Source organism: Chaetodon auriga, chromosome 22 (genome assembly GCF_051107435.1).
Source record: "Chaetodon auriga isolate fChaAug3 chromosome 22, fChaAug3.hap1, whole genome shotgun sequence".
Taxonomy (NCBI): Eukaryota; Metazoa; Chordata; class Actinopteri; order Chaetodontiformes; family Chaetodontidae; genus Chaetodon; species Chaetodon auriga.
Window position 1 is genome coordinate 19,320,998 of NC_135095.1, and position 14,646 is coordinate 19,335,643.

General features: G+C 45.9%; 1 protein-coding gene across 5 annotated transcripts; it reads right to left on the reverse strand.

Annotated features, from left to right (window-relative positions):
• Positions 1-226: 226 nt before the first annotated feature.
• Positions 227-14,486, reverse strand: LOC143314792 (coiled-coil domain-containing protein 136-like). 5 transcript variants are annotated; one of them, XM_076721963.1, is made up of 10 exons: positions 14,301-14,433; positions 12,762-12,994; positions 12,122-12,418; positions 11,795-11,869; positions 11,414-11,713; positions 11,030-11,147; positions 10,686-10,923; positions 10,192-10,326; positions 7,622-7,736; positions 227-5,449 (listed from the first exon to the last, which is right to left on the reverse strand). In XM_076721963.1, the coding sequence occupies exons 2-9, from the start codon at positions 12,811-12,813 to the stop codon at positions 7,632-7,634; spliced, it is 1,320 nt and encodes a 439-aa protein (XP_076578078.1). In that variant the 5' UTR covers positions 12,814-12,994; positions 14,301-14,433; the 3' UTR covers positions 227-5,449; positions 7,622-7,631. The 5 variants fall into 5 exon arrangements, with proteins under 5 accessions (XP_076578078.1, XP_076578080.1, XP_076578079.1 ...); XM_076721961.1 differs by having other exon boundaries at positions 1,602-5,452; XM_076721965.1 differs by lacking the exon at positions 7,622-7,736 and having other exon boundaries at positions 14,301-14,486.
• Between the last annotated feature and the right edge of the window lie 160 nt (positions 14,487-14,646).

The following is a 14,646-nucleotide window of genomic DNA, read 5'->3' on the forward strand; positions in this document are numbered from 1 at the left end:
AGAAGAAGAAGAAGAATCTTACCTCCTTCAAACTTCAGACTTTCAAGGTTAAAAATGTCCCACAAATCCTGTTTATGCATTTCATGATCCAATCAAAAGTCAGCATTTCCAACGAACAGGCAAAAATAACCAATAACAAAAAGGAAAGAAGACTAAATGTTCATTAGGTTGAAATATAGAATCAAAATTCATTCAAATATGAAATAAAAACATAGCAAACATTAAAGACAAGGATAAACTGTTTTTTATTTTTCAGTTCATTTACAAAATGTACAGACCGTTGAACTAAATCATCACAAAAAACTAAAACGGCAAACTGACACTGAAGTTGTGCAGAAACATCACGAGTACGATGAATGTTGAGTCCTTCAGAGAAGCAAAGGAACACAAAGAACTGAAGCAGAAGCAGAACAGACAGCAGTCAGGTGACATGCCGCTTCAACAGACAGGGTTCAGGTAAGAGTTCACACAGCTCACCTGACACCTGACACCTGACAGCGACCACCTGCGCCAAAGCCAACAGGCAAAGAAGTCCGAGCAGAGGAAGCGTCACGTTCTCTGAGGTCCTTCTCCAGAGACTGAGGTTGATCTCTGTGCATCCAGAGGGGCCCAGGACGTGGTTAGCCTAGCTTAGCACAAACACTGGAAACAAGGGGAAACTGCTAGCCCAGCAGCAGCTGTTGGTAAACAAATGCACAGTGTCCTCTTTATTCATGTCTTCACCTGTTCAACATGTAAATCAGACAGATCGCAGGTGTTGGAAGCTGGATCTTTAGCTGGATCTGGGTTAGCAGTTTCCCCTTTCTCCAGTTGTGTTTTAAGATAGGCTAAATATGTTGTAGCAAATTATCACGCTGCTACCATGATTTATGCTAGACACTATGTCAAACTGCTATAAACAGCCAGCTTAATGTTGGCTATGTTAGCTGTAGCTACCTTGATATAAACAAGCTATAAACACTTAAAAAAGATCATCACGTTAGCTGTTTTGTGGCGTCATTGGTTTGCAGTTTCCCCCTGCTTCCAGTTTTTATGCTAAGCTAAAGGCTAAACATATCCTGGTGTAACAACAGTAAGGTTAAAACAGCTTGCATAATGTGGGATGTATTAATTGTGCATCACTACAACATTAACAGCTACAAAAAGCTAGCACAGGTTGCATTTCCTGACTTTGTAGCTACCAATGCTTATAACACCTAACATAATATTGATTGACTGATTTTGATGCTAACTTTTTGGAGGCTGTGCTGGCTAGCAGTCCCCCCCTGCTTTCATTCTTTGTGCTAAGATAGGCTAAACACATCTTTGTGTTACAACAGACACAAAAAAACTACCACACATCACTCATGCTCACTAGTTTCTATCTACTGGAAATCAGCGCATTAGAAGCAGCTAGCATAAAGGTGGATGTGCTGTTTGTAGCTACCATCAGTGCACGGGAATACAGCTGAAACACTGATCATGCTTACAGGTACACATGGTAGTTAGCTACACTGGCTAGCAGTTTCCTTATGCTTCCAGACTTTGTGCTAAGATAAGCTCTACACGTCTCAAACATCAGGCTCTGGAGAAAAAGACTTTAAAACATCAGATTTTTTTTTGACATTTTACTACAAAAATAGTAATAAAACAGTTGAAGGTAACTACTGGAAGAATTGGATTAGCCTACAGCGCTCATGCTACCACTGTAATATTCAGTGAGCGTTGTCTAACTCTACGGCTGCTACAGCATCTGAAGCTACTCGACTATTTTCATGCAAATGTTCAACCTCATGAGATCTAACATGCAACACTGAGCCGACTACAGCGAGCTAACGTCTGTCTGGACGCCGTGGAGGATGGACTGATGCAGGCCCTGATCGCAATATGGAGTACTCACCTAACAACCAAGGTGTTTTTTATTTGATAAATGTTCAGAGTTTCCTGACACAAACGAGCATTTGATGAAAGAAATCTGGAAACGTGAAAACGTGCAGTTTTGTCTCGAATGTGTTTTTGTTGCTGTGGAAGTTAACGCACACATTCTTTCAGAATTCTGATCTGGACACAACTTTAATGCTGAAATGCATATTTGTGAGCAAAATCTTCATATATTTCTTCAACATATTACAGAATTTAAGAAAAATTTAAGAACGCATTTTGCTCATAAACATCATTAAAAGGCTGGACCTGTCAAATATCAGCTGGTAGACATCAGTCAGCCCGTTATCAGTCCATCCTCACGCTCCATCTCTACCTCCGCTACATTAATCTGCAATAATTTGACAAAACCTTGCTACAGTCTAATCAGCTGTATGAAAATAACGTCCTTTAAAGAGAGCACCAACTCAGAGTCCAACTGGAACTATTCTATGTGCAGCACAAGACGTGAGCAAGTATTGAAAGGAGAGAAGCTACATAAGAGCAGGGTTTGTGCAGGTAACGTTAGCATGCAGCTTCCAGGAAGGTTCTGCTTTAAACGGACCAAAAACTCCAAAAACAAAGCCAAGAACAGGCAGACCAGCAGTGATTCAGTCAGCATCCACAACCGATCCAAAACTCATTCACATTTTACAGGCTGACGCCGTTCCCTGCCAGAAAAACTACGACGAGTCACAAACAAAATGCCAAAACACATTCTGACACATTATTGACATCAAGACACAAGTCCAGAGTACAGAGACGGTAAAGACGACAGAAAACTGAGTGTCAAATCTACGGAAGCCCAGAAGAAGAAGAAGAATATAATAAAAGGAAGTCAAAGTTCGGATGTAATGAGACAGAAGCAGGAAGTACGGTGTCTGTTTGGATTCACTACATTAAAATGATGAGATTTAAAATGATCAATCAGGTCAAAATATCTTAGATTTTTTAACTCAGTATCTCAAAATTATGACTTTCATCCTAAATTCAACTTTGAAAGTCGAAATGTTATTTAAAGTACCATATTGATATTTTTTATATCCATAAATATTTTCTCTTTTTTCCAGCAGAAATTGCTGATTAGCGGGTTAAAATTTTGCCGTAGATTTTACTTTATGTCAAAATCTTGACTTTACCGTCACTTTCTGTTTTTTTGTCATTCCTCAAGCTTTCATCTTTTTTTGAAAAGATTATTTTTTTCCTGGCTGAAACAGGCTTCCATACATTTCAAAGAAAAAAAAAGCATCATCATCTTCATCGTGTGCAGTTTGAGGCCTGGAGTAAAGTCTGTCATGCAGCAACTATAAGCTCTTAATGACACATGCTGTTAATGATGTAGAACAAAACAGGACCTGTTACAGCCCAATCAGAGCCCTGCTGTTAACCCCTACACGTGTAGTGTGTGTGTGTGTGTGTGTGTGTGTGTGTCGCTTACTCATCCTAAATAGGTAATTGTAATATGGTCTTATTTTACTTTAAACTCTGACGGTTTGAGAAAATCCTGCTTCATCTGCAGTGTTTCAGATATTTTGTCCACACTCTGTCATGTTAAACTTCAGTGTCATATAGCTGGTGTTTGTATTGAAACTGGAATGTCTTTTATTTTGAAGGTGTTCAGATTTGGTAAAGGTCACGAACAACAAATGACAAAAGTCGTTAAATCTAAACACCTGACGCCAACCTGCACAGGATCACAGTCATTTCAGCGTGTGATTGGATTTTCTCTGATTATTTGGTCACCAATTAAATGTAAACATGAATCAGGCCTCTATTAGGATCCAGTTAAAAACTGAAACTTGTCTATGTGCAAAAAAGTCGGTTGGGGGGGATTTATTCACCCCCAATGAAAGGCTGAAACATCTAAAGTATGAAGAAGAGAAAATGTGTTCATTCTGACCTTCTGTCACACAGATCTGTGAGAAACAGGCGGAATCCAGATTTTTACAGCTGGAGTTTGAGATCTGCTCTACAGCCCCACGTGGACACGATTTATTTCTTTTTATTATACAGACAAAAACTATGATAGGGCTGTTTATGGTCTGTTGTTTTATGACTATTTTTAAGGTAGAGCTAAAGCAGAGGCTGTTTAGTGATTAGGGTAAGGGTCAAATCAAGGAAACAATAGTGAAGGAGTCCCACAAGGCTCCATCTTCGGTCCTCTTCTATTCACTATTAAAAATAATGAGAACATGAGAATAATGAAATATTTTGTGTTGATCCTGTCCAAATGGGGCTGTATAAGACCCCCAGCTTTCCCCTAAAATCTAAAACACACTGTCAGAAACAAACTGTTTGTTGTGCAAAAATATCCCTAAACTTTAAAGCCACTCTGGTTCAATCTGAGCTTAAACACTGAAACCAGTCGACACAAATAATCTCTCCGGAATGATTCCAACAAATACCTCTCTGAAGCTTAAAAAAGTGCTTTGTACTTCTGTACATGTACTACCTGTTTGGTACTATAAACACACAAATACAAATGTTTTAGATTGATCTGTAAAGGGACAGGTAGGTGAAATAAAGATGATTGAGTTCATTTTTTCTGTCAAGGTGCTGTTTCTTCTAATCCCTACAGAACAAATCTGTTTAATATTCCACATGAACGGTTATTTTTGGACAAACATGAAGACGTACAGCATCAAACAGGACTGAAGCAGCAGCACCGCGTCCTCAGCGTAACTCAGCGAGTGCAAAATGTCCTTTGAATCTAGTGCAGAAAAACAAGGCAAAGAATTTTAGAGCTGAAAGGGTTTTTCAGTTGTTGGACTAAAGAAAAGACTCAAACGTGACACAATGGGACGACCGTGTTGAACTTCATCAGCGGATTCATGAAGTTTGTCCTGGACTTCACTTCCTGCCCTCCAGCACAGTTTACAGCCTGAAGTTTACTCAAAATCTTTTGCTAAATTATGTTTATGTAGTAAAATCACCTCCTCTCAGCCAGTAACGTTAGAGTGCTGCATTAGAGTTCTGCATTAATGTAAAGATATGATAGAGATAATAACATGACCCTCTTTTGATACTTTTAAGTATATTCTGCTGATAAATAAAACTAATAATACTAGTACTTAATAGTACTTTTACACTGTGGTATTACTGCTTATACTGAATACTTCTTCCACCTTTGTTTAAAATGATCGTCCTCTAAATACACGACATGGCGGCGTCCAGTGCGAGTCTTGGATCGTGATGGTGGATGTTTGAAAAGCTGACAGTCGATCAATGAACCAATCAGACGACTTACTGCACGATGACGACCTGCAGGAAGAGTTCAGAGTCTTTGTGGACGACAGTCGTCTGTATTTTCCCTCAGATGTCACCGACGTCTCGGCGGTGCCGTCCCACCAAACAGAGCGATGCGACAAGCAGACATCAGGACAGCAACATGTATGAGGGCAGCGACGGATGGGTGACAGCAGTCCCAGACGTCCCAGCGAGGTCACTTCCTGTGTAGTCCTCAGGCCCTGGTGAAGCCGGGGACGACCAGAACTACAATGGCTGCCACGGCAACCGCTGCCACCGCCAGGTTCCAGCCTTCAGCGCCGCTCTGCTGAGAAAGAGAAGGACTGTCAGCGGAGAGACGTCTTTAAAGGTGGAGACAAAACGGACGGTGGTGAACAAGATGATTAAGACAAATGAGGACGACTTTAAAAAAGATGTCTTCCACAAACTGTTTCCACGTGGATCCGAAGACGCTGTGAGGCCTACTCATGGTCAAAAATAAAAAAAAGAATTCTGATACTCGAGTACAATTTTAGCTGAATCATAATCATTCTTATTTTTAAAATTATTTTTGTTTTCTGGCAGTAATGAGCTTCCGTACACACATACACACTTTGTGGTAAGTGTGGAGTGGTGTGTATGTGTCTCTGTCTCTGTGTGTGTCTCTCTGTCTCTGTGTCTGTGTGTGTCTCTCTGTCTCTGTGTCTGTCTCTCTGTCTCTGTGTCTGTGTGTGTCTCTCTGTCTCTGTGTCTGTCTCTGTGTCTGTCTCTCTGTCTCTGTGTCTGTGTGTGTCTCTCTGTCTCTGTCTCTCTGTCTCTGTGTCTGTCTCTGTCTCTCTGTGTCTGTCTCTGTCTCTCTGTCTCTGTGTCTGTCTCTGTGTCTGTGTGTGTCTCTCTGTCTCTGTGTCTGTCTCTGTCTCTCTGTGTCTGTCTCTGTCTCTCTGTCTCTGTGTCTCTGTGTCTGTCTCTGTCTCTGTCTCTGTGTCTGTCTCTGTCTCTGTCTCTGTGTGTCTCTCTGTCTCTGTGTCTGTCTCTGTCTCTCTGTGTCTGTCTCTGTCTCTCTGTCTCTGTGTCTGTCTCTGTCTCTCTGTGTCTGTGTGTCTCTCTGTCTCTGTGTCTGTCTCTGTCTCTCTGTGTCTGTGTGTCTCTCTGTCTCTGTGTCTGTCTCTGTCTCTCTGTGTCTGTCTCTGTCTCTCTGTCTCTGTCTCTGTCTCTGTGTGTCTCTCTGTCTCTGTGTCTGTCTCTGTCTCTCTGTGTCTGTCTCTGTCTCTCTGTGTCTGTGTGTCTCTCTGTCTCTGTGTCTGTCTCTGTCTCTCTGTGTCTGTCTCTGTCTCTGTGTCTGTCTCTGTCTCTGTGTGTTTCAGCCCTGAGCAGTGACTTGCAGTGTTGTTCCTGTCAGTCGACCTCTTCTCTCCTTCAGCTTCAGTAATGACTGACAGCCTCTCGGCCGCGTTCGCTTGTTCTTCGTCACCACAGAAACCTCATGACGAGTCACGCTCGTCAGCCTCGCTCCTCGTGGCGCCACTTTGCCTTAAACTAAATGTTTTTCACTTGCAGCCGTCAGCTGAGCTCAGCTCAGTGTTTGGAGGCCGCGACGCTCAGGGAGAGCAGTCACGGCCTGAAAACATTAAATCAAAGTGGACTAGAACCACCTGAGGTCTGTCTATGGATCAGGGTTTATCAGCAGTGTCTTTGGTTCAGGTCTTTTAAAGGTACCCTCTGGAGCCGGCCCCTGATTTGAACCAGGTGATGCCACAAAGAGTCCTGCCGATAACTTCATGCTGCCCCACTGATGGAAAGATGGTGGAAGGAACCCAAAGAAACCCAACAACCATCGCAGCCTCAATGATCCGCACAGTGATCTGTTTATTAAAACTCCACAGGGTACCTTCAAGCTGTTCTCAGACCAGAAGCCAAAAGTCAGCTGCAGGTAATCATCAGAAAGTCACGTGTTTCCACACTGAGACGACAGGCGAACTCCTGTCCTCTTTCATTCTTCACCCTGAGCTGTACAACACTGAATGTCTCAAGGGGAAACTGTCACTGTGGACAGCTGGAAACTCAAACAGCTAACAACACTTCTGCCCTCAGACGAGGTCGGACGACACGTCCTGTGAGCTGCAGTTAACGTTCGACTTTTCATTGACAGCAACCTGAACTGTGCCGTCGCTGCCGTGCATGAAGAGTGAACTTCATTTTGGGTTTTGCAGAATTTAGCAGAAGAAATTTGTGTTGAGATCAGTTCGGCAGCCAGAAGAGGACACATGACTGCAGGTGTGGACATTCACAGCAAAGAGAAACCTCATGTCAGATGAACCTTTTCAGTCATTAATCTGCAGTGGAGCTGTACATCACAGATTACAGACAGTCACACTCATCCCGTACGAACAGCTGCTGTGCACAGAGGCAGTTATCTGAGTTTAACCCCTCCATTCAGCCACTCTCGGATGCTAAAACAGGAAGAGCGTCTGGTAGAGAAAGAAGGGCGTGGCCATACCTGGTCCTCACTAGGACGCCAGCTCCTCCCACCAGCACCAAATCAAGGCCACTATTACAATCAATCCTATGAAGGGGATGGAGAGGACAGGGGGCTCTGACGGACGAGTGCAGTTCTGGGGAAAAGACAGAAGGAAGGAGTGTGGGGGGGCGTGGGGGGGCGAGGTGAGAGAAAATGAAAGCATAAAATAATCAGAATAATAAAGTCAGAACGTGTCGGGAAGAAAGGCGAGCGTGCAGCAAACCAAAGCAAGAAGAAGAACACATAAAATGATGGATAGAAAAAGAAAAGAGAGGCAGGTTGAACAACAACAACCATCAAATTTACACAGAATTTGATTCAGTTCATCGTAAAGTTCATGTGAAACAAAGGCGATCAGAGAACAGCCTGACGATGGAGGAAAGGGAGGAAACAGAACGAGCAGGCAGTTAGAGAATGACATTTAAGATGGTCAAAGACAAGATGGAGAGCTGTGGGAGCAGTTTATCACCTCCAGAGTCCACCGAGACGAGACGAGAACGTACATGAATGATGGGATGGACAGGAGCTGAGGTGGGACCAAGTCACTGTTCACCATTCCCAAGTCAGGACTCGCATCGGCAAGAGAGGCAGGTCCCAGGTCCCAAGTCTCAAACTATGACACTCAAGTCCCACGTTCAGACAGGCCAGTCCCAAATCTCAAGTCAAACCTCGAGTCAAATCCCTCATGAAGGAAGTGAAGCCTCAGACAAGCAAGTCCCAACCAAGTCTGCACTGTTGACCTTCAAGTACTAAATCATAACAGGTCCCATGTGTCGTCTCGAGCCTTGATAGCCAGGTTACAAATGTGATGGCAAACTCCTAATCAAATCCCAATTCAAGTCTCAGACAGGCAGGACTGTCTAGACTCAAGTGTTGACACTCAAGTACCAGCACCGAGTCCTGAGTCACGAGCAAGTCTCAGGTCACGTCTTGAATCAGTAAAATCTGTTCCAAGTCAAGTTCCAACCAAGATAGGTAGACTTCGTGTTTAGGCTAGAGTCTAGTCTCAAGTTCCAAGTCATGTTCCAAAAGTTCCGAAGTTCAGGTCCAAAGTCAAGACAGGCAAGTCTCAAGTTTAGTCTCAAGCTTTTACACTCACGTCTAGTCTAGAGTTCCAAATGCCAAGTCAAGTCTCAAGTCGAGAAGGTCCACTTCGTAAAGTCACAAACAGGCAAGTCCCAAGTCAAGACAGCCCCGTCCCTAATCGAGGGCCCAGCCGTGACACTCAGATCCCCAGTCTGGTCTGAGGACTGGCTCAGACCCTTCCCGAAGGCTGCGTGGGGGGGGCGGTAAGTCGAGCAGAAGAAGAAACAAACAGATGACAAAAACAAACTGCCCAGAAGCGACAGATGTTAAGAAGAAGCTGACGTCACGACGCTAAAACACCAGCGACACGAGCAGAGCTGCAGCTGCTGCAAACCAGAAAGCAGAATGACAGATGAGGCATCCAGAGAGTTTCAGCCAAGCTGGTTCCGACCCACATGCAAACAGTACAGACGGACTTCATGGTGAACATCAAGGGTTTAAAGAGCAGGTCAAACAGGTTTCTGTGTGGTGGTTTTTCATGTGTGCACTGCGTCGCACTTACCTTCAAGGTTTTTTATTTAGTTACCTTCATCCTTCAGCATTAGAGGAATGTCAGACCTTGTTTGTATTTCTTCTCTCCAAATAAAGGACGTTAATGATTAATCATCAATCGATGCTGCTAAGAATTTAATTGATTAAAAATGTATAAACTGACAAAATGTGTTTAGTGTGCCGGAGCAAACATATCAACTTTTAGACCACAAGAGGGCGCACTTGACCTTACAGTTCAGAGACAAGAGGAGGACAGGGGAAACAGTGAGGCAGGACGAAGAGGACAATAATCGTCCAGCACGGGAGCATGACACCGTGAAGGGGACAATCCTAAAATACAGCTCCATTACAACGCCGGAGTGTCACCACCTGAACGGTCCAAAGTGGAACATCGTCCTCCAATGAACTCCTCCAATCGCATGTCGAACTTTGCTAGACAAGCAAGAACCCAGAGGACATGACGGTGTAACCGTGGAGGTTCTGAACTACACTGAGGATATCGCCTCTCCTCAGGAGCTCCAATCATGAACCGCGTTGAGCGGCAGTACAATGAAAAGATGGCGAGCTTAAAGCTGCGTTACATCACAGTTACTCACACCACTACATCGATGAACAAATCCGAGGTCCCGAGGTCAGACACACGGCAGACCACCGAGCAGATGTGCCTTACAAATCATCAATGATTAATCGATAATTGATCGTTAACATGTTCAACTATCAGTTAAGGAAAATGCATAAAGTTTACAACCTTACTCCAGATGTTTCCACGCTGAACTGAGCTGTTCAGGTGCTGTTACCTGTTACCAAGTGTATTCAAGTGCCAACTTCAAGAAAGTTTTAACCAATAAAACAGATCTTCATACAGGAGGAAAGATGTTTTCACCTGTGCCAAAGTCAGGAATCACACACAGGTGACGAGAGTGTACCTCCCTTTAACAAAGCACCTGGGCCGTTGACCTCTGGCCTCTCACCTGTGACTTCCTGCCCACCAGTTTCTGGAGCTCGGCCTTGCAGCGCTGCAGCTCCTCCTCGAGCGCCACTCGCTCCCGCTGGCTGCTGTCGTACAGCTGCTGCAGTTCCACCAGTTCACCCTTCAAACCATCACACTGACAGGAAGAAAGAGGTTAAAGAGCAGCTGAAGGGATCAATGAGGCTGATGTCTCGATTCAGATTAGTCAGCTGTGAGTCGACCAGCCAAAGGAACATTAACATGTAGAAATGCCAAATGTGTGTTTGCAGCAGTTTAGAAACAGTGTTGTTGTTCCATAGTTTGTCCACCAGAGAGCACTGAAACCTTAATTTTACTGTTGTACTCTAAGACGTGCATAAACTGCTGAGCAGGTGGAAACGAACAGATCACATGGACGACAGAAATGACAGCAAACAGCCAAACAGATGAAATAAAGCGCCGTTCAGCTGCTGAGAGCTTAAAGATGTGTGTGACCTGAAGACGGCCGGCTGATACCTCTCTCTGGACTTTATGAGCCGTCTCCTCAGCCTGTCTCAGTTGGACCTTCAGGGCGTCCAGCTCCGAGCTGCAGACCTTCTCCTGGACTGACGAAGGGTCCGGATCCTGCAGGGCTCGCTCCTGGTGGTCAGGCCCGGACTGAGACAGGGTGATGTAAGAGTCGGCCTTCACCCGGTCGTCCTCATCCCGTTTAGCTGTGCCCTCCTCTCTGACTGCCAGGTACACATCATCACACCTGTTCACCAGGAGGACGCAGCGGTCAGAAGACAGCAGTGTCACTGATCTGTGGATGTTTGTCTTCTGATGCAGTAGATTGATTGACAGCTGGTTGGACCACTCACGTGTCTCGTTGCTGCTGCAGTTGCTCCACTTTGCTGCTCAGCTCTTTGTTGTCGTTGGTCAGAGTCTGACGCTCTTCGGTCAGAGAGACGAGGTCGTCCTTCAGCTGGCTCACATCACCTGAACACACAAACATGGCAGCAGATAATCAACAGCGGTGAGTTCAGTCTGTTATTACTTTGCTTTCCTCCACACAGGTGATGAACCAGATAGCTGTGAGTCCAGGTGACCTCATTTTTAGATCCCTTTGAAATGGAAATCTACATCTTCTCATCTCACTAGATCTGCATCAGCAACACTGAAAACAGGAAACTGCTAATGACTGGGACAGAGACACGCCCCTCAGCTGCTGTCAATCAAAGGCAGACAGGGACACGAGGAGTTACCGTGTGCGTGAGGGTCTTGGTTCCGGCTCTTCATGCTGATCTCGGCTCTCAGCGTCGTGATCTCCAGCTCGTACTCCTGCGCCGTGACGTGGAGGCGCTGCAGCTCCGCCCTCAGCCGACACAGCTCCTCCTGCAGGGAGGCGATGTCGTTCTCCCTCTCTGCCGCCGCCTCTTCGGCCGCCTGCTGCAGCATCAGCACCTCCTCCTGAGCTGAGCGGAGCTCCTCCTGCACCTCCTCCAACTCGCTCTCCTTCTCCTCCTCCAGACTGTCCATCTCCTCCTGGACCGAGCGGAGCTGAGCTGCAGGAGGAGGAATCAGAGTTGAAAAAGGACTCGTGTACTCTGGTACTGCGACAGGCAGGAAGTTACAGGCGAGCGCACCTTGAAGTCTCTGGATCTGTCTGGTGAAACTCTCGGCCTGATGGGCGCTCGCCAGGCGCTCGTCCTCCAGCAGACCTGAGATCAGAGAAGAAGAAGCAGACGAGGCTGAAGACGTTCTCAAGACATGAAAGAACCTTCATCCTTCAGTTCAGCACAAACATCCAACATTAACACGTCTGGAGATACGAGCGTTTCACTAAAACTGACAGACAAATGTAAAAAGTGGAATAAAAAGTGGAGTTGAGGAATAAAGTATCACAAAATGAAATACTGGAGTGAAGTACAGGTACTGGTAGTGTAGTGCAGTACTGCAGTAACTGTACTGACCCTGCAGCTCGAGGAAATTCTCCTCGTGTCTCTGGGAAACCTCCCTGGTCTCCTCCACTTCCAGCAGCAGCTGTAACACCTGAGCTCTCAGCTCCTCCAGCTCCTCCTCTTCATCCTTCCCTCCTCCTCCTGGCTCCTCCTCCTCCTTCTCCTCCGTCACCTCCTTCTCTTCCTCCTGCTGGCCTTTCTCTCCGTCTCCCCGCGTCTCCTCCTTCTCCTCCAGGGACTGCCTCTCTTTGGCCGTCAGAGTTTCTGCCAACATGATGGGTTTCTCCACCTTCATCTCGCACAGCTCGTCTTCACACAGAGAAACTGGTTTAAACACAAAACTTCTACAAAACATCAGAAAATCTGATTTATTCAAGTTTAACTTTTATTCAACCCAAACGTTTCGCGGCACTCTGGCTCCATCTAGTGGTGGAGCAGGAGAAACACGTGAGCAGCAGCTGTTTGTTTATGTAAACAAAATCAAGACTCCACAAACACAGATTCATGCTGTGGAGTATTTCTACACTGTATTAGTACTTTTGCTGAAGTACCAGCAGTACGTCCTGCTCCAGCGTGTTTTGATGTGAGCTTTTATTCATGACTAACAGGAGGAAACAGTCAGAAAAAGCAGGAAACAGTGAAACAGACTGACCGGATGGATCGAGGACCTCCTCGATGACGGGCGGCAGGCGGAGTCCGTCCATGTTTTCAGCTGATGGAGCAGAGACGCTGCTGCAGAGAGGAGGAGGAGGATCAGAGCTCCTCGCTGAGCGCTGAGGAGGGGGGAGGGCGAGGCAGACGCAGCCCAGGAAGGCTCCTCACGCTCCGGGCAGACTGAGCCGCAGCAGCCCCTCCATCCCGCCGGAGCCCAGTGACGACTGAGGGCTGGAGGGGAGCAGAGGGGAGGAGGTGAGGAGGATGGAGAACAGACAGGGAGCTGCGACAGCTCCACCGATGCTGCACCACACAGGTCGATACTGATGCCGATACATGAAGGAGATGAACTGCTGCAGGTGAAGGGATGACTGTTCTGGACTCACACAGGTTCACGCTCTCACCTCCACAGACCACGTCCTAAATACTACAATACCCATGAGCCTCTGCTGCTGCTGCTGCCATGGAGACAAAGACAGTGATGGAAACTCAAAGTGCTGAGTGACGTGTGACAGATTATCAGGCTCTGTGAGTGCGCGTCTGTCGGTGAAATGCATCCTGGGAGTTGTAGTTGACTTTGAGTTTGTTCGTTCACTTTGATCAAAGACATTTTCTAACAGTCGTTCTCTCTGAGCACATGAACGTCACTGCAGGAGGTGTGAACACCTGAAAGACCTCGTCTGACTCCCTGCAGACCTCCTGACCTCCTGACCTGTGACCTCCTGGTCCAGGTGTGGAGGTTCACACCTGATGAGGATCTGCACAGTCAGTCTGATCAGACGCAGCAGCAGCTTCTACACATTAAGGACGTCACAGTCTGAAAGCACATTTCTAAAGAGTCAGAATCTATGACTGCAGATCACATGACACGAACGTGGTATTAATACACAGAAATGCTGAAGTATTCCTTTAAGCCAGTTGTGGAGGAAGTAGTCAGGTCTTTTGTACTAATGCTACTATGTAGAGATACTATTCTACAAGTAAAAGTACCACATTCATCAGTGCAGAAGGATCAAAGCATTAACACATACTCAAAGTACCAGAAGTAAAAGTACTCCGTACTGTAATGTACTGGCCATGTCAGAACTCTATATGTTGTAATTATTGATGCATTCATGTGTTCATCACTGTCATGCTGCGGCTCATTTTCATGACTTCATATGCTGCTGGGCAGTTTGTGAATTTCATCAAGGATCAATAAAGTTTTATCTTAATCAATAAAAACACACTGAGGTACTGATTAGTTTTGTAATGTAAATGTAGTGAAGTAACAGTACTCGGATATGTAGAGTTAGTACTCAAAGAGAGTACTCAGGTACTGTGAAGCAGCTCAGCAGCTCTCCTCCCTCTGAACGACCTTCCTCTGTTTGTCCTTTGATGTGAATCATCTTTATGCCCCTGTCGCTGCTGCACACATCAACCTGCACCACACACACACACGCACACACACGCACACACACGCACACACACGCACACACACACGCACGCACGCACACACACACACACACACGCACACACACGCTGGGTGAATAAATACCTGATGTGCAGATGCAGCTGGTCTCTCGATGGCTTCAGTGTTCGCTGCAGACCTGTCCTCCTCTTCCTCCTCCTCCTCTTCCTCCTGTTGTCCTATATTTCCTCCTCAGCATCAGCTCCTCTCTCGGCGTGATGCAGAGCGACGTCACTTCATGCTACAGAGACACGGAGGCCATGACATGAATACACAACGAGCTGCATGACGTCATCTGTTAACCGTTCGCTGGCAGCATCCTGCTCAGTCTGCGCTGCAGTGCGAACGCCTGCAGGAGGTCTGAGCAGAAAGTCTGCGTTTGGTCTGTCAAACCTCAGAAAAGTGAGCAAAATAAACACCACCAGACGTCCGT